This window comes from Papio anubis, chromosome 4, assembly GCF_008728515.1.
Source record: "Papio anubis isolate 15944 chromosome 4, Panubis1.0, whole genome shotgun sequence".
In the NCBI taxonomy this organism is placed as follows: domain Eukaryota; kingdom Metazoa; phylum Chordata; class Mammalia; order Primates; family Cercopithecidae; genus Papio; species Papio anubis.
In genome coordinates this window covers 27,067,328-27,093,872 of record NC_044979.1, presented here as the reverse complement: position 1 = coordinate 27,093,872, position 26,545 = coordinate 27,067,328, and the positions used below count along the sequence as shown (strand labels likewise).

The window sequence follows — 26,545 nt, the reverse complement described above, 5'->3', positions numbered from 1 at the left end:
CAAGGAGTTACTGAAGCTCGGACCAAAATAATGATAGAACGGTGAGAAGTAAAATAGAGCAGATTCTCAATATATTTTAAAGATAGAACCAACAGAATTTTATGATAGATTAGATCTAGTGTTTGAAAGAAATGACTCTAAAGTTTTTGGCCTGAAAAACTGGAAGGATGGAGTTACTATCAACTGAGGTGAGAATGTTCTTGGGGGAGCTGGTTTGTGGGGACTCCTGACTGGCATTCAGGAGTCTAAATTTGGAAATGTTCAGTTTGAGATATCGATGACACAGCTAACTTAAGATGTTGAGGTGACTGTTGGATATTTAAATCCAGAGTTTGGGAAAGAGGTCTGTAATATCACTTGGTATGTGTTAAAATCCTTAGGCCAGTACATACAGTTCCACTTATTTAATCAGATTGTTAAGATAATAGTTTTCTCCTTATCCTATATGTAGAGCCAATAAAATTTATTTTTCACCTTAGGCGTTAGAAAAGAGGAGCAAATTCAACCCCAAATAAGTAGAAAATAAGAAATTCATGAAATAGGAAACAAACAATGGAGAAATGTTAAAAGTGAAAAGTTGGCCTTTTGAAAAGGTAAATAAATTGATAAACCCCGAGCAAGACTTACCAAGTGTATTAGTTTGTTCTCACACTGTTGTAAAGAACCACCTGAGACTGGGTAATTTATGAAGAAAAGAGGTTTAATTGACTCATAGGCCCACAGGCTTAACAGGAAGCATGACTGGGAGGCCTCAGTAAACTTACAATCATGGCAGAAGGTGAAGGGGAAGCAAGCACCTTTTTCACATGGTGGCAGGAGAGAGAATGACAGTGAGGGGGGAAGTGCCACACAGGTTTAAACCACCAGATCTCATGAGAACTCACTGTCACAAGAACAGCAAGGGGAAAATCGGCCCCTGTGATCCAGTCACCTCCCACCAAACCCCTCCCCCAATTCAACATGAGATCTGGGCAGGGATGCAAATCCAAACCATATCACCAAGAAAAAAAGTGAAAACATAAATTATCAACATCACAAATGAAAAGAGGGCATCAGTATAGACCCTACATATATTAAAAGTAAAGTGGGTATGGACAACTTCATAGACAAATTCAGCAACTTGATGAAATTGACAAATACTTTAAAAGACACAGTTTACCAAAACTGACACAAGAAGAAATAGAAAATCTTAAGGAACTCCATATCTACTACAGAGATTACATTTGTAATAAAAAATTTTCTAACAAAAAACTCTAGGCCCATAATAGCAGTAAATTTTATCAACCATTTAAAGAAGGAAGAAAAAAATACAATTTTACATAGACTCTCAGAAATTAGAGGAAGGTGATACTTCTTTAATCCTTTTATAAAGCCAGGTTAACTTTGATATAAAATCCCAACAAAAGCAGGGCATGGTGGCTCACGCTTGTAATCCCAGCATTTTAGGAAGCTGAGGGGTGGATTGCCTGAGCCTATGAGTTTGAGACCAGCTTGGGCAACATGGCAAAAACCTGTCTCTACAAAAACATACAAAAAATTAGCTGGGTGTGGTGATGCATGCCTGTAGTCCCAGCTCCTCTGGAGGCTGAGGTGGGAGGATCACCTGAGTTCAGGGAGGTTGAGGCTGCAGTGAGCTGTGATCCTACCACTGCATGCTGAACTTTGGTGATAGAGTGGGATCCTATCTCAGAATAAATTAGAATAAAATAAAATTCCAAGAGAGACATTACAAGCGAAGAAAATCATGGACCAATATTTTTCATGAACATAAATATAAACTTCTTAGGAAAATTTTAGTTAATTAGGAATATATTGAAAGGTTAGTGTACTATGACTAAGTGGTGGCTTATTCTAGGAATATGTGGCTAGTTTAACATTTGAAAAAAAAATTCAGTGTAATTCACCATGTTAACAGAATGAAGAAGGAAAACCATAGATCATCTTAGTAAGTGAAGAAGAGCATCTAACAAAATTCAGACTCATCAGAATAAAAATTCTTAGCAAACTAGGAATAAAAAGAAACTTCTTGAATCTAAATTCCTAAAGGACACCTGTGAAAAACATACAGCTAGGACTATTCTTAATTGTTAAACATTAAACCCTTTTCCCTAAGATTGTGACAAGGAAATTATTATCAGCCTCTCTATTCAACATTCTACCAGAATTACACTAGCTAGTGTAATAAAGAAAAAACAATAAAAAGCATATAGATTGGATAGGATAAAGTAAATTTGCTTGCATTTGTAGGTAACATGATTATGTACATTCAAAACCCCATGGTGTCTACAAAACAATATACTAGGACAAGTGAATTTAGCAAGATGACAAAAATACAAGGTCAGGAGGAAAAAAAAAGTAATTATTAGCAATTGTTTTTATACTAGCAGAGAACAATTAGAAAATGAAAAGCATAGTTTATATTAGCAAGAGAAATATCAAATGGGTAGAATGAGTCTGTTGTAAGAAATTAAAGAAGACCTTGATAAATGAAGAGATATATTTATGGATTGAAACGATAAAAATTGTTTAAAGCTGCCCATTTTCCCCAAATTGGCCTTTTAATGCAGCGTAAATTTGGTTTTTATTGTTGTTGTCATTGAGGAAATAGACAAACCACTGTAAAATTTACATGGAAATGCAAAGGTTTTAGACTAGCTAAAACAATTTTGAAAAAAGAAAAAATTGGAAGCCTTATACTATCAGATTTCAGGACTCTACGTAAAGTCCCAGTAATCAAGACAGTGTGCTACTAGCTTAAGGATAGATAAATAGATCAATACAACAGAATAGAGTCCAGAAGTAGACCCATACATATGTGGTCAGTTGTTTTTTGACCAGGGTGCCAAGTCCAACAGGGAAAAGAAAGTTTTTAACAAATGCTACTGAATAACTGGATATCTCAAACCTTTCTCACTCTTTACTGAAACATTAATTTAAGATAAAATCCAGAAGAATAAGACTTTGAGAAGAAAACAGGAGATTATCTTCACAACATTGGGACAGGTAAAGATGTCTTGGACGTGAATAAAGGCAGTAATTGTTGAAGAAAAATCTTGATAAATTGGACTTCAAAAGAGTTAAAATTTCTACTCATTAAAGGACTACTAAAAACATAAATAGGTATTGCCAGATTCAGTAGCTCACACCAGTAATCCCAGCACTTTAGGAGGCCTAGGAGGAAGGATTGCTTGATACCAGGAGTTTGAGACCAGCCTGGGCAACATGTGAGACCTCATCTCTACCAAAAAAAAAAATCAAAAAATGAGGCAGAAGGATTGCTTGAGCCCAAGAGGTCAAGGCTGCAGTGAGTCATGGTCACGCCACTGCACTCCCACCTGGGTGACAGAGCGAGACCCTGCCTCAAAAAATAAATAAATAAATAAATAAATAGACAAGCCACAGACTAAACAATCCTTGCAGTAGATATATCTGACAGAGGACTGATACCCAGAATACATAAAGAACTTCTATGCATTTTTAAATTTTTCTTTTTACCCCCCATTTTCGTAACTCTTGCTTAGATGAATACCTATGGAATATTTGTACAATTTCTGATTCATCAGGACCATTCATCAGGGCTTACAAATGTTGGTATGATTTAATACCTGAAATGTTAAAGACTGCAAACATATGTGTGAAATATATCCTGAGGAATTGGCGATATTAACTGCTCAGGTCTTGGGAAGTACCCAGTAACTCCATTGAGGAGTTTGTCTGCTTTAATTCATTCCTTTAATTTGCCTCTTTTCCTGCATTCTCATTCAAGATAAATATAAATAGTTCTCCAGATTTTTTATTTTGTGTCTATTTGTTAAATTGCTAATGTTGCAATAGTTTTGTCTTACTCTGTTTCTTCATTGTTAAATTACATTGTCTGTTTTAAACTAACTTTGACAGCCTGGAAATCTAAGCATCATTTACAACATTATGTCCATTAAAAAAGGCCTTTGGGTTTTAACAACGTGATTATATATAATTGTGGAATCTCAAGCTAAGTTGTAATTTAGAAATGGTCTATACATGCTTTTTTTCTCAGATTTTGATTTACACAGCTGAGACATCAGGTATTTTACAGTGGCTTACATTTATTTTGAGATGAGAATGTATATATGCTAAAAATTCGGTAACAGAGCCCAGGGCACCAATCTGATCATATCTGTTAGATTCAAATGACAATTTTCTTTTTTATTTTATTGTGCTGTTGTTCCTTAATAAATACATACTTTAATACATTTTAAAAATAAAATAATTCCAGGAAATGGCCCAGTATTTTGGAAAATGATAATAGCAGCCTGATAGAAAAGTCATTGTATTCTGTAATCTGAATGTGTTCTTCTTGCCACTATTTGGTGAATAGACCTATGTCATACATATTCTGAAATATGTAGTTGCTGATAAATGGTCAAAGTTATAGAAGGTTATTTTCCTTCAGTGCACTTAGTCAGCTAATTTGCTGCTTTTTTTTTTTTCTTTCTTTCTTAAACAGTTTCAGCTCCTGGCATCAGCTCTATTCAAATCTGGTTCAGATTTTACAGCTCTAGGTAAGTATTGCAGTATAATTTATCCAGCTAGATGCCCTAGCATTTGGAAGGTTGGATCTTGGTTTCCTTTACATGAAACATCAGGTGAGATGTTTCAAACAAATAGATGAGCAAATGAAGTTTCAGGGTATCATGCAAAATTTCTAATAACCTGCTACAAAGTTACTTTCAGGTATCATTTATCAGTTCAGTTTGCAATGACTATTATACCAATTGCTGTGTTAGTATGCAAACAGATAGCAATAGAAACACAGTCAAAATAAATTAATTTGTATAGCACTGCTTGGAATGTAGGCTGTATTACTGATACGTACTATGAGATAATACTTGTTGATTAAATAGTTTTTCTTCTCAGTTTGTTCTTTATGGAATTGTGTGTCACCAGGAGAATAGCTATGGGGTAGGCAATGTTTTGGGAGCACAGAAGATAGATTATCTCTTTCCTAAAAATGGGAATTTTGTTATCTTAATTGTTCAAGATAACTTCTAGTTGAAACTCAAGTTTTTCTCAGACACTTTAGTCTTCATTTAGTAATACTGTCATTTAGTATTAATGAATTATTAACTAGACTGTAGGGCAGGCACAGTGGCTCATACCTGTAATCGTAGCACTTTGGGATGCTGATGCTTGAGCCCACCAGGAGTTTGAGCCAAGCCTGCGCAATATAGTGAGACCTCGTCTCTACAAAAAAAAATTTAAAAATTAGCCAGGTGTAGTAGTGTGCTTCCATAGTCCTAGTTACCCAGGAAGTTGAGATGGGAGGATCACTTGAGCGCAGGAGGTAGAGGCTGCAGTCAGCCAAGATCATGCCGCTGCACTCCAGCCTAGGTGACAGAGAGAAACCTGTCTTTAAAAATAAAAAATAAAAAAAATCAGCTAGGCATGGTGGCTCGTGCCTGTAATCCCAACTAGTCGGGAGGCTGAGGCAGAAGAATCGCTTGAACCCAGGAGTGGGAGGTTGCAGTGAGCCAAGATCATGTCATTGCACTCCAGCCTGGGCAACAAAGCAAGACTCTATCTAAAAAAAAAAAAAAAAAAAAAAAAAAATCCAAGACTGTAGTAAAGTGGGTAGTCTGCAGAACCCACACCTTTACTTGGGTGAATTTTCAAGGGTATTTTCATCAGGATAACTTATTAGTAGCTTCATTTTTTTACCAAGATGATATTCTTGAAGTATGGAAATTCCTACCTTTCCTCTGGTCAGTGAATGCATATTAATCCCATTGATGCTAGTGCAGTTATTGTTTGCCTTAGAGTTGAGCAATAGTATTGAAATTTTCCATTGTATGTAATATAAATACTATTTTTTCTATTTGGAATAAATTAACACTTTAGGATATCAATTTAGTTTCTTCATTATTTGACCTTTTATCTCTTAAAAGTGAACGGTACCTCAAAGAAAAAAGAGTATGTATAATTCTGGTGCTTTTCACTGGGATGAAAAAATAGAGGTGTTCTTGAGGTCTTGCCCTTTATCCATAGCGAGTGATTGAGGCTTCTAGACTGATCAAGGCAACTCCAGTCCTAAGTTCTAACTTCAGAATATGTAGGATTCCTCAGGACTAGACTCAGCAAACTGCTATAAACGTGACTCCAGAAGGTTCTCCTAAGAATTTAGATAATGATTTACCACTATTCATACACTCGAGTTGAAGTCCTTAGGCTACTAGAAATCTCCACTCTGTGAGCTGGAGAACCTAGGTGTAAGCATTAATTTGGAAAGTTCATGCTCTTCTGAATTCTAGCATTTGAAATAGATGTACTGATACATGAATTGGGGGTCTGGCATATATTCTGTTTGAATGATTGTGTGCCTTATGTCTGATACCACAGCCCAGGCCCATTATTTTTATTTATTAGTGGATAGCACTAAATTATATCTAACTGACTTATTTTTAGCCTTTAGAACAAGAATTTCTTGGCAGCAATTTAAATATATTAATTAGGGTGGCGTCAGCAAATATTTTACCTTCAGCTTAACTCCTTTCCTTTCTTTTGACTCTGTCCTATTCACTGCCAACTAATATATTTTGTCAGGAATAGTTTGTTTTATTTGGATTCTAAACAAACCTCAGATGTACTGAGAACAATACAAACACAAAAAGAGAAAAATACAAGCAGGGAAAATTCCTGTGGGATGTTGTTTCCTGTCTTGTCTGAGGGGAGGTAGTATAGCCTAGTGATGAGGAGGTTGGAATGTGAGATGGTGGTTAAGAGTCAGGATCTCTTAAAAGTGATCTTGAGCAAGTTACTTAAACTTTCTAATTATCAGTTTCTTTATCTGTAAAATGGAGGTAATGGGAGTACTTGCCTCAAATTGCTGAGAGAATTAAATGAAATAATTCTGGAAGACATTTAGCACAGTAAAGCAATAATGCTCCATTCAGGGTACCATTAATATTGACTGCCTTAAAAATGTAATCTTCTAGCCAGGTGCGATGACTAATGCTTGTAATCTCAACACTTTTGGAGGCTGAGGTGGGACAATCATCTTGAGCCCGAGAGTGCAAGATTAACCTGGGTAACATAGCAGAATCTTGTCTCTGTTTTTCAAAAAAAAAGTCACCTTTGTAACACTGGTGAATTTGGATAAGGAGCAAATTCAGATTGTATGCTAATTTTAATAATGAGAAATTTGATTTACTATTTATAAACAAGAAGTACTTTTCATAAGGTTTCATGCCTATTTAGAGTTCCTGGTTCTTGTTTTTATTCATTTTCTGTCAGACTATTTTATCTTTATGCCAATTAGATTAGAAATAAAATGGATTATTTACTATACCTTTCACTGTATAAATGAATATTTCATTTTCTAAAGTCTGAAAAAAAAAAACCTCAGCCAAACTTTCTGAATGACTCCCTCCAGAAATAATCCAATTTACGTTCATCTCTTAGTGAGAATTAAATAAAAGTATTAATATTGTATGTAATATTTTAAAGAATCGGAAAGATGGAAGGTGATATTATCTTAGTTTTGGAAAAATGTGTGACCTCGGAGAAAATCTCCAAGGATCTTGATTTTAGAGCTTCTGGTGGCTATAGGCACTTGTAAGATTGAACTCAGTCACTTTGCTAAGTTTGAGAGCTGTATGTTATTTCTAGAAAGTATGAATTGGAACAATTAAACTTCTTTTCAGCAAGGTTTGTGACAAGTAGGAAAAATCTGGTCTCTAAAGCATATTACCTATTTATTTATTTATTTAGACAGGGTCTTGCTCTGATGCTTAGGCTGGAGTGCAGTGGTGCAGTCATGGATCACTGCAGCCTGGACTTCCTGGGCTCAAGCAATCCTCCTGCCTCAGCCTCTCGAGTAGCTGGGACTGCTGGCATGCACAACCACGCTGAGCTAATTTTTTTTCTTTTTTTTACATCTTTTGAAGAGATGAGATCTCACTGTCTTGCCCAGGTTTGTCCTTTTTTGGTCCTCACAACTCTTTTTAGAAGTTTACAGTCCAAATATGAAGTTTAGTGTTAGAAATAAGTGTACATTTAATAATGTGTATGCTAGGAAAAAAATGAGAATTCATGTTATTTCTCCTTTACCACAGTAGGAAAATCCAGCTACGTGTAGGATGATAAATTAAAAGTATATTCCTAACCAGGCATGGTGATGTGAGATGGAAGAATTTCTTGAGCCCAGGAGTTTGAATCCAGCCTGAGCAATGTAGCAAGACCCCATCTCTAAAAACAAAAAATTATTCCTAATAGGTCACTTTATTTTTAGAGCAGTCATTTCCTTCAGTCATACTACTAGTGATAGGGTGATAGCTAATTAATATTTATTGAGCACTTACTTTGGGACCAGGTACTGTTCTAAGCACTTTGCATGTCTTAACTCATGATTACCCCACAGTAACCCTATGAAGTAGCTACTATGTGATCCCCTTTTGTATATGAAGAAACTAGGGTGCAGAGAGGCTAAAGTAACTTGCCCAGGCATAGTGCTAGTGAAGGGCAAAACCAGGATTAAAACCCTGTCAGTATGGCTTCAGAACGCCTTCTCTAAACCACTAAATGTGCTACCCCTCACTGAGCTTTACCAGTTTCCACTGCTCAAATGGTTACATCCTCTTTCCATTTTATTTTATGTATGAAAATAAAGTAAGATAAACATAGTGATTAGGAGCATGAGGTTTAGAATTAGTATCACCTTGTTGTCCTAGCAGTGCCATTTAAGTAGTTGTGGTGCTATTGATGAGTTTCCTAGATCCCCACCCCTTTTTTATTTGTTTCTAGAAAAAACATTGATTACATATAAAGCTTAGGATTCTCCTTAAACAACTTTCCTCAATCTCTGTCTTTTACCCTCAAGTATAATCACTTATATGTAATACACCTTTACACACACACAATCATATACACAGACATAGATGCAGTTGGTTCTCATTCAAAGTAGAATACAGAGTTAGGTTCCTACAAGCCTCTGGTCATAACATTTTATCTACTGATCAATATATAACCACATGTTATGTGTGTTTCTGTTTAAAGATTCCTCATTTAATATATGTTGTTGCTTCACTAACATTAAGCTCATGGTCAACATCACTCTAACTCATACCTGAACCAAGCTTATCTAACATGCATATTTTCCCCATAAGGCCTTTTTGCACTTAGGAATGCTAGACAGCACTTTGGCACTACATTTGGGGGCCATTTTAAACAGTGAAGCCACCAAAAACACAAAAATGTGGCACCAAACAGATGATGAAAGGGCTGTTGTGGATAGTAAGAGCCGAAACTAGAAAGTAGCAGAGATCACAGAGTTCAGCCTCAGCTGGGGACGTGTGCGTGTGGTAACTCAAATATTTTGCCACTTTAGCACGTGTCTGTAATAACCACAGAAATACCACAAGTATTGGTTTGGGGGTTACAAATGAATTTTAGCAAAGAGGCAAATTCACAAATACGGAATGTGTAAATGATCAAGATCAACTATATACACACACACACCCCCCCATATAAATATATAGGTTTGTATGTGCTGTTTAAATTTATTATATAATGTAAAAACATATTCCGCAGCATAATTTTTTAAAGTTAGTCATGTGGCTTGTAGATGTTTTTATGAAGCTACACTAGATCAGTTGTATTCTTTTGAAGTGATACATAATTATTCATAATAGGGATCTACCATAATTTAACCGTTCATCTAATGATAGTGTAAATTTCAGTTTCCTCATAGGTAAATAGTAAATAAAAATAAAAGATGTGGCTTTGAGAGTTAAATGAGCTTAGTACATTGCCCTACAACTTAAGCACTTAATGACTATGAGTTAATGAAAAATAAAGGGCTTTGGAGTCAGACAGACGTGGGTTCCACATTCCATCTCTTCCCTCCCTAGCTGTGAGACTTCATTGAATTACTGAATCTCTTTCTGTGTAAAAGAGATAGATGAAGAACAAAAATAGTAATAACTTTAAGATTATTGAATCTCTCTAAGTCGTCTCATCTGAAACTGGAGATTATAATACTTCATTGTTTTTGTGACAATGAAATATAATCATACCTAAAGTACCTACCACACAGGAACTCAGTGTTTCTTCCCTCTTAGATAATTTGATCTCAAGAAAATGGTATTACTTTATTAGAGTAGCATTACAGAATCAATATCTTATTTTAAAAATATAACACGGCATTGTACTTCTACATATTCAGAACATAAAAGAGAGAACTAAGCCATTTTAATACAGTGCTTAGACTGTATACTTTCAGTGAGGTATAGTCTAAAAACAAAGCAAAGTAATGTTGAGTTTTTGTTGGTGGTGGTACATATATAGCAAATCTAGAACTCTTATGTATTTTAAGTTGAACAAATACGATGTTGCTGAGAGGGTTTTCTTGGTGGAAGAAAGGAGATATGGAATGGGATAAGAGAAGGATTAATTTCTTAAATCCTCTGGGGCTTTAAGAAATTAGAATTAACAATAAAAGCATGAACTGTAATATTCTAAAAAAATGTATGCATATGATAGGTATGTGTGCATAGGCCTAGAAACAGTGATACCCTGGCAATTAGTACAGCTGTTCTTGCTTGGTTTTTAAATAATAGTCACAGCTAAAAGGAATTAGGACTCCAGAACTGTGTAAAGATGAATTTGGACATATATCAGAAAGTAAGAAGATACCCCAAAATTAATGCGTATATTTAAAAAAGACACAGAAGCGAGCTCAAAAAGGCTCTCATTGGTCAAATCTGGGACAGTATGAATATCTGAATGATGACAGTAATGAGTATAACATAGTGAACAAGAGAAGAATCCCTGAGTACACAGTGATGTGAACAAATAAGTAAAATGGGAGGAGGGGAAGAAAAAGCTCTTCTTTACAATAGAATGTCAACAACTGTAGAAGGAATCATAGGGTTAGAAAATCACCATCATATAACTGATAATTGTTTTAGAAAGAATCATCAATGATCGCTAAATTATTGGATGCAGGGCTGTTGGAGAACAGGATATTTACACAGTCTCATCAAGCTGTCTCCCTATCAATAGTTTATTATTACAAAGGTAGAAAAGAGTACCTTTACCTTGGAGAAATTTGGCATATATACCAGCTTAAGCAGACGATCAAAGTTAACATCATCAGTATTGGGATAAACTGATACCACATGCCTTCTGAGATGATGCCCTGAGACACACAGTATCACTTCTGTAGTATTCTTGCCAAAACGGCATAAACTGAATCTAATCATGAAGAAACAATCAGGCAACCCAACTTCAACACATTCCACTGATAAGTGTTCTGTGCTCTTCAAAAGTACTAGTATCATAAAGGACAAAGAGGGGCTGAGGAACTGTTTCAAACTCAAGAGACTGGAAACTAAATTCAGTATGTGATCTTGGATTGGATGTTAGTAGGAAACATGACTATAAAAAAGTGACTGAAAAATGACTGGTATTATTGGGACATCAATGTTAAATTTCATGAATTTAATATATATTGATTATGTAAGTTAATGTTCTTGTTCTTAGCTGAAATTAGTTTGAGCATATAGGGGGCAAAGCTGTCTAAAACTTACTCCCAAATAGTTCTGCAAAAAGATTTTCAGTGGGGTACACACACAGGGAAAGAGAGAGGGAGAACGTATTTGGTGAAACTTTTAACAATTGATGAGATGAATCTAAGTGAAGGCTATATGGGGTGTTCATTGCACAATTCTTGAAACTTTTGTGTGGGTTTGAAATGTTTCAAAATAAAAAGTTGAAAAAGAAACAATTTGAAAATTTTTTTAAAAAAAAGCATAAAATAGAAAGGCAGACTCTTATCTCACCGCAGAGATAACCTTTGTTAATATGTTGGAGTATTTCTTTCCATTCATTTCCATGATCCGATAGTGGGCTTTGTTAAACTCAAGCTCATCTCAAGTAAACATTTTCCTCAAACTTAAAACAATGTATTTTTAAAAAATAAAAAGGAATGTGCTGTTCTTGAGGCATTGTTTATGTTCCTTCCAGGAAACTGGTATCCTTGGCAATGTTATGGTCTATTCCTGTTCTTCTACAAGATTAAAACAGATTGGACCTAAAATGATTCTCTAAGTTGAATGAAAAGCAGTCTGATCTGAAGTCGCCTTCACTGAACACCATGGCATATATAACTCTTGATGGCTCTGTTTCTGTTTCTCATGGCACTCAGCAGTGCTCTCATGTCTCAGCTATTTCAGGAATAGGGGAAATTATTTATTTTATTTTATCACTTAAATATCTCATTTGTATGTAAGAAATCTGAAGCAGCTGAGATAAACCACTTGATGAAGACAGCATCTCACTGAATGTTCCTTTAGCTGGAATGAACCTGATCGTTGAATGTTTATTAGAGGTTGGGGGAAAATCCTTTAGTTTAACAGTCCCTACCTTTTAAAAATGTCATGCGCTTTCTAATATTTATCAGGATAGAAGTAGTTTATTGCCCTATTCCTCATATAATGTGTGCCTAGCATAGGGCCTGGTACATAGTAGCATAAAGGTATAGTGTTTATTACGCACAGGTACCATTCTATATATTGTACATGTATCTCTTTCCCTCAGTCATCTGTGTTATCACTCAGTTCTCTGAGACTACCTCCAGCTGTCTCAGAGACATTAATGATTTTAGACTAATTTCTAAAGACCTTTCATTTTGATTTTATTATATTTTTATTACCAAAAAACTTCTTAGTGGTTCAGAAGCATTAACAAGTCAGAAAAGACAAGTGGAATTTCCTCAGTGGACCAGCAGAGGAAAGACCTTGTAAGGAAGAGAAGAAAGATCAGTATTATTTAGTAACTGAATTGCCAGTCCTTCTGCTAGACGTTTTTCATGTAACTGCATTTAATCTGCACGATAACTGGATGCAGTAAACAGGATTGTCACATATTTACAGCTGAGGAAGCAAAGTCTGAAAGCCAGAAAGTCTGATTAATTTACCTAAGGTCACACCACAGCCAGGTAGTGGAACTGGGGTCAGATCAGTAGTGTCTGCCTGGTTTTGAAGCCTGATTTTATTTCTCCATTATAAAATACATTGCTGCTGGTCTCAACTAGTTTTTCTGTTACATGTTTTAAACACAATGGATGTTTCTTTGTATCTTCTTCACCAGGCTTTTCTGATGTGGATCACACCTATGCTCAAAGAACTCAGCTCTTTGACACCTTAGTAAATTTCTTTCCTGACAGCATGACTCCACCTAAAGGCAACCTGGTAGACCTCATCACACTGTAACTGAAGAGTCACTGGACACAGAAATGGAAAACAGGAGTCGATTTTCCATCTTTTGGATTGCAGCTCCATTGACTGACAGTAAAGCTGCAGTGATTGAGGACTGCACCAGAGTTTTGAAGGGATCTTAACCATCACAAGTTTTTACCCTCTTCCTTCATGCCTGACCTCAACCCTGCTCTCCTCATCCTATTCCTAAATTAGGCTAATAAAGTGAAATTGGTATACTTTCCAGTTAAATATATATATATATTTTTCTTACTTTATCTTTTAAGAATTAATGAGTATAAAAGAAAAACTAGGCAGTTTACCCTTTCAGATTTTTATTTCTTTTTTTTAATTGGGGGAAATAAGCACTATTAACAGATTCGGCACTACAAGTATTTTGAATGTTGTTGCTGTTGGTCATATGACCTGCCTTCTCCCTTCCCATTTCACTTCACCTCCCATCACACAACTGCGTGTAAGTGGTGTCACTTGTTTACCTCTTTACTTCATTCTTAACAAGTGTATAGTTCTCTAGGACAGTTGATGTATGTTAAGGTGATATCTGTGTCTGTGTTGACTTGTTTTGTGTTACGTTAAACAGTAGGCAGAACTGAGGTCTCAAGTTTGCACTCTTGGCCATGAAACTAAACATGAAACCTGAGATTGACCCTAGCACCTATCTGAGATTGGTATATAATATTTCTGTAATGATATATTTTATAGTAGATATTACAGTAGCATCTGACTTTGAGTCACAGAAACCTTAAACTGAGGAGACAATAGTTCAGAACCTTTAAGAGCCATTCTAAAAATGACCAGCAGGAGGGATCGAGTAGTGAATAATATCTTCATAGCAATTTTAGGAGAAAAATGACTCTTTCGTCCAGAAGAGCTCTGCAGAACCAGGGCTCCCGTTTCTCTTGTGCTGTCTCTGTAGTATTTTCATTTGAGAGAGGAGGCTGGGTTTCCAGAGCTTTGCTTTCATTTATTTTTATACACATTGTCTCTCTATATCTGCTTGTGGATATTGATATTTTAAAGAGAAATGGTTTGTGGTTGTCCAGTGGTATACAACTGACAGGCATTTCATTAAGCACATAGACCAGACTTTGTGAACAGTTCAAATATTTTTTCATTAAAAAACAAGGTATGGCAGATGCACTTTTCCACAGGTCGGTTTTTTTTGTGTGAGAGAGAGAGGTACATATCTTCTGAGAAGGTGCTGTGGAATGCAATGTGGGGAACCTGCATCTGGCTAGTGCTTACATTTGCTCAAAAACCATGTTGTGTGAAGCTGACCGCCACCATGCTGAAGCAGACTCGTATTAAAGAAATGTCGGTCGATCCAGTGGCTCTTAAGAGTGAATAGCTTTATGGAATCAAGTATGTCCCTGAGTAGCAAGATTAGGCCTCACCAAAGAAGAAATTAACCTGCAGTTTCAAAAAGTGTCATGTATAGGAATGAAACATTGAGGTCCCACTTTATTCTGTCTTTAGTACATGGTTTTACTTCTTTTGGGGATTGATGGGAATGTATTTTTGTTAGTTCTAGGCTTGAATCATGGGCTCCTTGGCTTTCCTAGCATCCCAAAGCAGTCAACAGTGATTTCTTAAGCAATTTGATCTGTACCTTTACTTGTGAAAGGTATGCTATATAATTCAGCAAGTACCAACTTGTGTAGCTGCAGAATAACCAAGTGGCTATCCAGTCAAGCAAATACAGTTTACTTACATACTTGAACAGTTTCATAAAATGATTCCCCTGAGTGACACAAGAACATAAAATATTAATATCACTAATATAGCCTGTTAAATCTTTTGGGAGACAGGTGAAAATCAGAAGATTGACAAGGAAGAACTTGAACTTGCTAAGACTTCCTAAATTTAAAAGCTCTAGTTTTGCTTAGTATGAATTCTGGCACTTTAAAAAGATTAAGCAAGCGAAATCCTGCTGCCCTCCACCATTTATTTTTACAGTGCTTCTTTGTAATTGTTTTCATCAGTTCCTTAAATGTTACTTGGAGGAAACTAAGTTCTTGACCTCAGTAATTTTATTTTTGTTTTTCCCTAATTGCTTCCCTACTAGTTTTTTTGGAAAACATATTTGTTTTAATTTCATCTTTCCTCACTTTATTTAGGTAAAATTTTCCCCCTTCATTTCTGGAATTTTTTGCTCACTGCCATGTTTAAATGGGGTTGAATCATAGCGAGCCATTTGCTCTTGCCAAAGTGAGATAGATGTACTGAGGAGATAATTGAAAAGTCAGACACGGTACTGTGGGGCTTTAATGGGAGCACTGCTGGAAATGATTGCAGAGAATGTAGTGCTTCATATATCCATGACTAAGATTGACATGTTGCTCACAAGATGTCACTATTTAGTAAGGACCCACATGTATTTCCAAGAATTCCAGCATAGACTATAATTTAAATAATCGAATTTGGTATTTAGGTACACTGTTTATATAGCCAAGTGTATATGCTTTACTACCTAACAATTATTTCATTCTAGCCTAGGTGAATCCCTAATTGAAACACCTGGCTAACACTTTAGACACATGAATTAAGTGGGATACAGTTTGCTCATTTGTATTATCTCCAACTTCAACCTCATTCTTCCTTTTTCCTAGTATAATACATTATTTTCAACTAGAAATTAAACTAGATATCCAACATTATTTTCAGTGCTTGTACTTCATGAGAAATAATCTGATTTTCAAGATACCTCTTAAGTGCATTTGCATTTTATTTTGGTAATGGCAGAGACCTCATGTGGCCAGTTTGATTGATTCAAGAATATATCACTCTTATTCAAACAAAGGAATTCAGACTTGAATGCCTACCTCTGTGCTGAAGGTGACAGACAGTATTAACTCTTATCAAGGCCATCTTTTAGACCTGATTTTCATTTATATGAAAACAGACCTGTCCATGTCTAATAAGTAAAAACTGATAGAATACATTAAAAAGTCACTGGCTTATCATAGAAAAGTTTGATGGGTTTAGAGCTCAGTGATTTAAGCTTCTAAAACTGCATTCTTGGGCAAAGTATGTATATTGTATATAAATAGTTGGCAGCTTATTCCAGTTGGTCTCTTCACGTCTGCTTTTAAAGTGCTATGTAGAGATACATTAACAGAGGTATAATAAAACAGTGTTTTAAAATCTAGCCTGTAAACAAAAGCTAGTTTGAGGCACCCAAGCATTTAGTGAGAGATAAGCACGAATGCTTAATGGATCAAAAAAGCACTTAGGAGTATGTTCCTGATTTTATTCTCTAAATTATACTCAATTTCATGGTAATTACATGAAGAAGTACCTACAATTATTCTTAACACTACATGGAATTCACTGGGTAATTGTGGGTCACTTATTTCCTGAAAGTCACGTGAAATCCTTAGCTGGTTGAATGTTGCACAGTATTTGTGTGTTATGGTTTAAAGTGATTTCTGTGGGAGGGAATCATTACAACGTATATTCTAAATAAAGTCATCTAACTATTAAAAAAAAAAACAACCCTTCCTAACCCTTCTTTTCTTAAAAATCCACATTAATCCACAATTTCATCCCTTTGCAGAAATTCTTGCCTGAATTCTCACCGAGTTTTGAATTCCTAAAATAGCCCCTGATCTAGGATGTGAAGGCTGCCCCAGAAAAAGTTTATGACTGGAGGAGTATCATAGAGGGTCTACATATGACAGATTAGATCTTTGGGCGCTTTAACACAAGAGATTTTTGTAATCCTTATTAGTCAAATAACACTATTCTTTTGTGGTTCTAGACCCTGGCTTCTATCTCCCTGTGATTTGTTTTAATGCTGAAATGACTTGGCTATCCAAAACTTCTAGTCTAGAGGTCTGTTGGTTGAAGGTAGACATTTCCAAGTTTGTCGAAATAATATGAAGCTGACGAGCTCACATGAATGATGCTGCCCTCATTTGTTTTGGGTGAGGACTCATTACTGCAGTATGTCAATTTCTTCACCAAATGCTTTTTCTTTTTCTCAATAAATCCTGTCTTAGAGGTTCTATTTATACATGATTTTTAAAACCTTGGTTTCCTTCTATCCACCAAATACTGTGAATTGTTTTTCCATTTATTTTTCTTAGCTAATGTAACTTTATTCTTGACTTTTGTTAGCCTTAGACTTCCAAGATTTTCTGTGGCATTCTGTAGGAGCATTGTATTACTTGGGGAAAAAAGATCAAAATCATTCTGAGGCAAATGCTCTATTATCCTTATTTATGACAAGAGAATAATGAAATTAATAAGGAATTAAAAGCATTCAGATGTTGCTGTAAACATACTTGAGTCATTTTCATTTGGGGATAGTAATAATGGCTGTGGCAGCTTTAATGGAGAAACCTGTGTTGGCCTCTTTTCCTGGCATTAGGGACTCTTGTCATAGAACTATCTACGGTAAAGTACAAGTTTGATAGCAGAGCTCCTGAATTCAGCATATCATCAGAATTTCCATTTACCTTTTGTTTTTCTTTTTATTGTATTTTTTAATCTTTTTGTTTCTATTCCTACCTCTCATGAGTGGCATTGATTTTCTGCTGAAGCTAGAATTTGTGTTAAGAATTGACTTTAAATTTCTGACATAGTTGAATATTAGAAATGGCTTCAATTGCCATGAAATAATTGCTTTTTGCCGGGCACGGTGGCTCACGCCTGTAATCCCAGCACTTTGGGAGGCCGGGGTGAGCAGATCATGAGGTCAGGAGATCGAGACTATCTTGGCTACCACGGTGAAACCCCGTCTCTACTAAAAATACAAAAAATTAGCTGGGCGTGGTGGCGGGCGCCTGTAGTCCCAGCTACTCGGGAGGCTGAGGCAGGAGAATGGCGTGAACCCGGGGGGGGTGGAGCTTGCAGTGAGCCTAGATTGTGCCACTGCTCTCCAGCCTGGGCAACAGAGCAAACTCCGCCTCAAAAAAAAAAAAAAAAGAAATAATTGCTTTTCTTTTTTTTTCTCAAAAATAATACAGTCTTATAAATGTCTCTTCCCCTCAAGAATGTGAATTTAGGCTGGGCTTAGTGACTCACACCTGTAATCCCAGACCTTTGGGAGGGTGACACGGGAGGATTGCTTCAGCCCAGCAATTTGAGACCAGCCTGGGCAACATAGCAAGACCTCATCTGTACTTTAAAAATTTTTGTTTTTTAGCCAGGTGTGGTGGTATGTGCCTGTAGTCCCAGCTACTTGGGAGGCTGAGGTGGGAGGATCACTTGAACCCAGGAGTTTGAGGCTGCAGTGAGCTATGATTGCAACACTGCACTCCAGCCTGGGCAATAGAGCAAGACTCTGTCTCCAAAAAACAACAAAAAAAATGTGAATTTAGCTCCATTTTCAAATGACTAACTCTTATGCCAGTCATAGCCAGTGAAATCATCTGATGGTAGCTTCTGTAGCCCTTAACCTAAGGAGTCATTAGAGGTTATAGTAAATTAGTTTCTCTAGTGGTGCAGAGAGAAATGCCATCGGAGGAAATTATCACTGTCTTTTTTGCTAAAGTTTTGTGAGCTGGATCCTACTTAACAGCTTAAAAACACAAAAATGAAAGAGTAGTCCTAGTTTATCTTCTTAATTGGAATCGTTATTTGGAAATAAGATTTGCAGTATGCTGTCTATCCCCAAACACTGCCGAGCTTGCAGGAAAACAGAATTTAACATGGATGTTATCTGAAAGCTGTAGGGTCAACAACAAAAAAGGTGAAATGTTTAGTAGGGAACTGGACCAGTTCTAAGGTATCACTTTTAATTATAAAATAATGTCTTCCTTTTTATCTGCTTTTCAAACAGCCTCAGGGAACTATTAAACATTTGTGTGCAAGGTCCTATTTTGCTTATCTAAGGCATTTTGACTTGGAAGTATTAAACTTCAGGAACGAGCTAGAGAAGATAATGAGGGTAGTTAGAGGAGGAAAAATAGGAGCTTTTTTGCCCATGGATTTTAGAGGTCCACAAATCGAAAGGAAAAAGAATTTTGTTAATGAGATGCTGGGAAAAAGACTACCAAAAGGCCTCAAAGCTCATGCTTCCAGAATATTCAGTAATTCCAAATAATCTTTGGGAAGTAGCATTTCTTGGTTAGTTACCTTTCTTCCCTTCTCCCAGATAACCGTGTGAGATCTTAAAACAGAAAATCTAGTGTTAATGGGCTCTAAATCTTAAACTAGGTGAGCAGCTTCTTACGTATAGCCAGTTCCTTGTTAAGGATCCAGCAGGAAAACCAGCCATGAAACATTTCCACATGCAGTTTGGGGGCTCCCTTGCTTATTCACTGAGTTTAAGCTCTTGCTGCAACATAGCTCTGTACCATCTGGGATGCTAGCAGTCCCAGCAGTTAGCTCAGATATCTGAGCTGTCTGCCACACAAATACCAGCCTGAGGAGATCATCATTCTTCAGTTTCATTCATTACTTAATGAATGCCAAATTAATTGGCAGGAAGAAGAAACACTCTGTGTGATATACTGAACAAGCCTGTGTGCATGATTAAGGAGCCACTCAAAAAGCCAATTTTGAGCTTTATTTCTCCTTTGTTAGCAAATCTCAAGAAAGCCTTTGTTACAGTTTAGCTCATGTCATTTGGTTGGTTTTATTTTCTAGCCCTTTAACATAGGAGGAAAATTGTCATTTCATGTATAACTTGTAACACATACAGAATTGAACTGATATTAGTTTCTTTGCCTTAAATTAATTATATATCATCCCAAGGGTCTCTGTTAATTTTGCTTTGCCAAGAAATAATGAGATCTGGGTTTGGCATCAGAAGTATTTCATAGGCCGGGCGCGGTGGCTCAAGCCTGTAATCCCAGCACTTTGGGAGGCCGAGACGGGCGGATCACAAGGTCAGGAGATCGAGACCATCCTGGCTAACCCCGTGAAACCCTGTCTCTACTAAAGAAAAATACAAAAAACTAGCCGGGCAAGGTGGCGGGTGCCTATAGTCCCAGCTACTCAGGAGGCTGAGGCAGGAGAATGGCGTGAACCCAAAAGGCAGAGCTTGCAGTGAGCTGAGATCCGGCCACTGCACTCCAGTTTGGGCGACAGAGCGAGACTCTGTCTCAAAAAAAAAAAAAAAGTATTTCATAATTTTGGTTTTTTCTTTAGGTCTCCTCCACATCTGTAAAGTGTTTAAGTAAATTAGAGGAGGCATGCAGAATAAATCCCAATCCCATTGCAACTGGCAGAGCTTTGTAAATTGAGTTACAACAAAGGAGAGGATCTTACACCATTAGAGCCATGCCATCAGGTGTTTGCAAGTGACAGCTGTAGTGTGTTGCCTCAAATAATACCAAGTTACAAGATAGCTAATACCAAGTAATTAACAACTCACTCCCAAATTTAATAATAAAATATCAGAGTCCAAAAGGTTACTTATGAGTAGTCTTCCACGGGGGAAGATAAATTTATTAAGAAGTCGTATACTGATCTTGGGATTTTTTTTTTCCTTTCCCAGAAAAAAAAAATGATTTTGGTGACTGATCAATTGTAAACAATTTTCTTCCTTACTTACAAATCATCCATTTAGAAAAATAAACGTGAACTTCCTTTCCTAAGCATTACAATTAGCCTGGGCAAGAGGTGTTATGATTATCTTATTCTTTAAGCCAGTTTACTTTTTGGATTTGTGTGAAATGTCTTTTGAAAAGAAGGTAGATAGTATAGTATTAATTAACTACTTTGTATAGTCTTCTGCATAATTTAGAGTTGAAAATAATGTAACATTTTCCTGTGAACAGATTTATGTAGACATATAAATATACATATATACACATAGACACATTTTTTAAATGCTGTTTTTAAAGAGATTTCTTGCCTTGCTCCCACTCCAAAAGCTATGTACAGTTGAGTCGTTAGCCTCAGAGGAAGAGTACGGGAAAGCAAAGATGAGGACCTCCTTTTCTTGTGTTGGTCTTGGGAACAAACAGTATTCCATCTTTCAAATATGGCATATTTCTAAACAGTTTGGGAAAGATGTTAGAATTTTTTAAAAGTCAGCTATTTTATAAATTGGAAGTACTCAGTAGTCAGAAATTAAGATCCCCTCTGATAGAGATAGATTCTCAAAACCGAAATGGGACTGAAAATTAGATTGAGAAGAAAGATACAACTTCCTCCATAGCCAATAAAATCTATCTTTCCAAGTCTGCTTATTAATGCTGTGAATCGCTCCTTCTGTTTGTGAAAACATCTCCTGGACTAGAAATGTGGTGCTGTAGCAGCCAGCTTAGCCAAAAGGTGGAGAATGTTAAATATCTTTTATGGGACTTATGATAAAATGTATTGATGTTAGTGATTGTCAAAATAGGTTTATCATTTTAAAAACTAAGAAATTACTAAGTATAAAGAAGAAAAACCAGTATTAACTAAGTGATGAGACCTCTTCATTTTATTTCCATTACCAAACATTTTAGTAAAGGCTAGAAAAGATTAAAAAAAAAAAAAATTAACACAGCCATTCCATTGTTTTGTTTTTAACCACATGGAGAAAGGACCAGGCTGGAAGCATATGTCCCCACCCTTATTTATATTCCTTTGAGCATTGCCCTTTTCTAGACAGACAATCTGAAAATAATTGTGTTGATGGGTCTCTTTAAGCCTGAACTCTGGGTGTAAGATGTTATCCAGAAGCTATAGGGAGCTGCCTTGCTCAGGTCATTGGAAATTTCAACCCTAAGACTCATTTGAATTTCTAAATCCTTTATGCACCATTATGGGCATATGGAGCATATTCATACCATGAGGAGGAGTCTTTGTTTATGATGGACTTTTTAATATGGTCATAATTAAATTCACATTCAAAAAAGATGAGCTATTGTTAAAAGCCAAAAGAAAAACAGACAAAATGAACATGAAGCAAGGAGTCCATAAAACAAGAGTTCTTTACCACGTTTAAGCAAATGTCTCTCAAAAAAATTGTATTTCTCGGGCCGGGCGCGGTGGCTCAAGCCTGTAATCCCAGCACTTTGGGAGGCGAGGCAGAGTAGGATCCAGAGGTCAGGAGATCAAGACCATCCTGGCTAACAGTGAAACCCATCTCTACTAAAAACACAAAAAACTAGCCGGTGAGGTGGCGGTGCCTGTAGTCCCAGCTACCGGGAGGCTAAGGAGGAGAATGGCGTAAACCGGGAGGCCCGAGGCTTGCAGTGAGTGAGATCAGCCACTGCACTCCCAGCCTGGGCGACAAGGCGGAACTCCGTCTCAAAAAAAAAAAAAAATTGTATTTCTCTGCACATTAGCTGAGACTCACACATTTTGCACCTCAGTATTTCAGATGAGACTCAATGTGTGGAGGAGAAAACTGCTAACTTGTTTGGTTCTACTCTAACCCCCTCTTCTGTGGCAGTGTGGGGTGAGGGCCGTATCTTAAAGTATCCACATCGTCTTAAATGGAAATCATGGGACTCTGGAAAGCTGGCATGAGCTGGTTGGAGCTTTTAAACAGAAGTGCTTTATAGGTATCAGATCTCTTCTGACATCAATTGTTAGGAATCATTGTTGGACTCTGTTGTGTTCTGCAGTCTTCCCCATTCCCCTCATGTTACTCCCTGGTTTATCCAATCTGTATGGACTTTTTAGGATTTTTTTTTTAGTACAAATAATTTTCAGATCCCAGCTTTGGTAAATGTGTTAACTCTACTCTGTGAATAAATAAATGAGTGATCTGCTGAACAATGGCAATTGTAGAATTACGTTGTATGTAATGTACATATGCAGAAAGAATGTATTTTGTTCATTTTCTTAATAAAAAGTTATATATGGATGTTACAAGATGTCTCTTGTATTTGCTTAAACTACTTTTGAAGTGAACCTTTAAAATGTCTTTGTACTTTACAGTTGTGTTTTTTCCCTCAGAAAGGTAAGTTTTATTTAGGCTTCCAAAAATTGAAAATGATGCGCTTTCGAAGGGCCTTTGGGTGTTTTCCTTTGAAACAGCGCTCAGATGAAGAAGTACTGGCCATACTCACAAAGTTTCTGCGGGAAGGCTTCCACTTTTAAAGACCACTGGTAAATTATTTCATGAACCAGCCTTATTTTATTTGCCTTGTCCATTTGGACTTGTGTTCCTCTTGAAAGGGGATATGCTTGTACAGGCTAGGAACTAGAAGAAAAGACTGAACTGAAATGGAAAATTCATTGCAGAAAAGATAGTAAAGGGAGAGAACCCAGAAGTGTTGCAAAGTTTGGGAAAATTCTTTATCCCTGTCCCCATTAAAGGGGAAAGACACTTTATGGGCCAAATCTTGAAAAACCTAAACTGAGAAATATGCCAGATAAAGGTACTGGATCACTGGGGCCGAGTGGTGGGACTCTCAGTAACGAGATCCGCTCTCTGCCCTTTCCACCTCCTGGTCTGCTTTACATGTTGGCTTTGTGATCATGCATTCTGGAGTGAATTGTCAGCTGGTTTTATTCCAAACAGGGATCATGCTTTCTCAATTTACAAATTGAATAATCCAAATGTTACTGCAGAGCTTTCATTTCTAGGGTGTCCTTTGAGTGTGGCCCTTAAGTAATGTTTCTTTGTGTTCTCAAAACAGGAAAGCATGAGGTGCAGTGATAAGGTAAGGAATTGACCTTTCCTTGGTCAGTCCTCCAGAGAATTAACTCAAAAGGATCAAAATGCAGGACAGTACCCTTGATATGTTTGTCACTACCTTCTGGTGGGAAGACAGCAGTAAGTAAAGAAACCTTGGCCCTAAACACAGATGAGAGCCAGCTGCTCCCAGGTCAAGTGCATGTGGAGACTGTACTACAGAGCTTGGAAGTTGCTGCGTTAGGGACTTCTACCGTCTAAGGAAGACGACCGAAGGAAGACGACCGAGCACCCAATAGAGAAATGGCTGTGTGTGCCCATGCTCCCATAGCTTCTCATATAAATGACTGCAGGGTTCCTAGAAACTGGGGGAAAACATTTTCCCTATAAATGAAGGCAACATTGGTTTATCACTAACCGTTCAGATTCTGAAGGTATTAATATGACTGGAAAGACCATCTGAGGCTTGTACAGTCCTGGCGTTAAGTCTAAATCCTGGTTAATGACGTTTCTTCTTTAGCAGCACATTATGCTACATCTTCCTTTGCCTTTTACATGTCTTGGAAAGAGAAAAGCAAGAGGGGACTGGAGACTTGGGCTTTCTGGGGCATACGGCGGTTGGGCCAGCAGAGGATGATGCCACCATCCTTACTCTACAGCTTCACTATTGTCTTATGGGGCCTTTTTTCCTGTGGGCTTTCACCCAGCAAAAGCAGCAGCCGTCAATCATATGCTTGCCGGAGACATTCTTATTATAGAGAAGGAGAAACTACGCAGAAGTAGCCTGCCTAGCACTATGTTCGTAAGTTTTAATGGTTGGCAAACCCCGAGAGGAAGTTAGGACCCTTGGCGATGTACATAGCAGCATTGTACAGCTACCCTCTAAACTTGGGTCATAGAATGGAGAGCCCAGGAGGAATCGGGAATCCTGGCTGATATTTCCTGATGACCAATGACTTCTGCATAGCATTGTTCACAACCACACCTTCTCTGCCTCATTTCTTCTGTGAAGTAAATACTGGCAGCAGATCTTGTTTGCTGGGATCCTATTGATTTTTTTTGTTGTTGCTGTTTGTTTGTTTTTTTGGACAGGGTGTCACTCTCATGCAGGCTGGAGTGTAGTGGTATGATCGTAGCTTACTGCAGCCTCCAACTCCTGGGCTCAAGTGATCCTGCCTTAGCATCCGGAGTAGCTAGGATTGCAGGCACGTGCCAGCACAACTGGCTAATTTAAAAAAAAAAAAAAGTAAAGATGGGATCTGGCTATGTTGCCCAGGCTGGTTTTGAATTCCTGAGCTCAAGCTATCCTCCCACCTTGACCTCCTAAAGTGCTGGGATTAAAGGCATGAGCCACCATTCCCTGCCAAGGTCTTTGAAAGCACTAGCTATCTCAGTGTTTATCACTGGTGTTAATTATGTAGCAAGTTCTATGCTTTACTTTTTTCCCTTGTGTACAGAAGAAATCTGTGATTTAGGAGGGAGCTTATAGGGGAGGTTCTGAGTGACAAATCAGCATAACACATTTAAATTGACAAATGAGCATGTGTCTTGGTTGGCAGGCAGGGAGCAGGTCAATGACCTACTCAGGAAGAGAATGGGGTCTTAGGTCTAACTTGTGGCCCATGATAAGCTATGAGTCACTCTTAGAACAGTGCACCTCGACCATGGCCAGCGTCCTGTGTGAGTTCCTTGTACTTGGACTCCTTTCTGTATCCTTGGCACCCTCTTGAAGTTAACCTCGAAATAACCCTGGCCCAACTCTAGCCCTCTCTTCAGGGTTTAACTGCCTTTCACAACTCTCATGACAGGAAAATCATATTGTAACAGTGGTTGCATTCTAGAAATGTATTTTGCTGTTGGAACTCTGGCATTAACATGATACTAAGAAAAGAGTGTAGGACTAAAGAGCAAAAAGATAGAGAATCAAGGCCTGTGCTGCCATTTAAATGGTTGTGTGATCAATCTCAGAGAATACTTAACCCCTGCATCTAATTTCCCGAGTGGGGACAATTCCTGTAAGATAGGTTTGTAAACCTATAGGTTTCCTATAAAATGGTTTGTAAATGCTAAGATGCTAGGCAAACAGACAAGATTGTTGTCTAGCAACTAAGATTACAGACCAATTCTACCTGACAGTTTCCCTTCTGCAAGTTGGGAATGATGAAGTTTTCCCCTTCCAGTGAGGAAGCATGCAGCTGTGGATCATACCATGCTAGGAGATGGAGAAAGTCAGAATCATCTCCAGTGAGTCCTTCCCTAAACCTCTATCTTCACTGTAGACCTGGAGGAGGGATAGGCAGAAGCCTCTTGTGGCAGTAAACAGATCCGTTTATGGCAGAAACAGGGCCAGAACAGAGCTTGTTTGTGTGTGTGTGTGTATATATATAGTCCCTTTGCCAGTGTTTTCATACCTGATCAGTGTTCAGCAGCCCCCTTGGAGATTTCTGATATTGGTGATTCCCAATGTATCTGAGGCAGAAGTAGAAGGAAGGAAGAGAGTGAAACATTTATACAACAACATCTTAGGGGAAAGTGAGGTCGTTTACGGTCACTAGGACAGTTTGAGTAACGTAGACTCATAACTACCTTTAGGATCCCCCTTTTTTTTCCTTTCAATTTCTCTCCTACTCTCTCCTAGTTTCTCTGCCCGCAGAGTTGGACAAGTGTAACTCAGCACAGAGGCCCCTGTGCTATGAGTGTGATCCGACATTTCTCAGGCGCTTTGGCAATGAGCCTCGTCGCAAGTGAAGGCTTTAAGTCACAG

The 26,545-nt window shown here is 37.4% G+C and overlaps 1 protein-coding gene across 6 annotated transcripts in view; it reads left to right on the top strand.

Annotated features, from left to right (window-relative positions):
• The window catches only part of MKLN1 (muskelin 1), a 161,694-nt gene extending 144,158 nt beyond the window's left edge, over nucleotides 1–17,536 (top strand). For 3 of the 6 annotated variants that reach the window (XM_021935344.1, XM_021935348.1, XM_021935347.2), the window contains exons 17-18: nucleotides 4,487–4,541; nucleotides 13,126–17,536. In XM_021935344.1, the coding sequence (XP_021791036.1) occupies nucleotides 4,487–4,541; nucleotides 13,126–13,247 (177 nt within the window). In that variant the 3' untranslated portion in view covers nucleotides 13,248–17,536. The other 3 variants (XM_021935346.1, XM_021935345.1, XM_031665917.1) reach the window with 3 other exon arrangements.
• The last annotated feature ends 9,009 nt before the right edge of the window (nucleotides 17,537–26,545 follow it).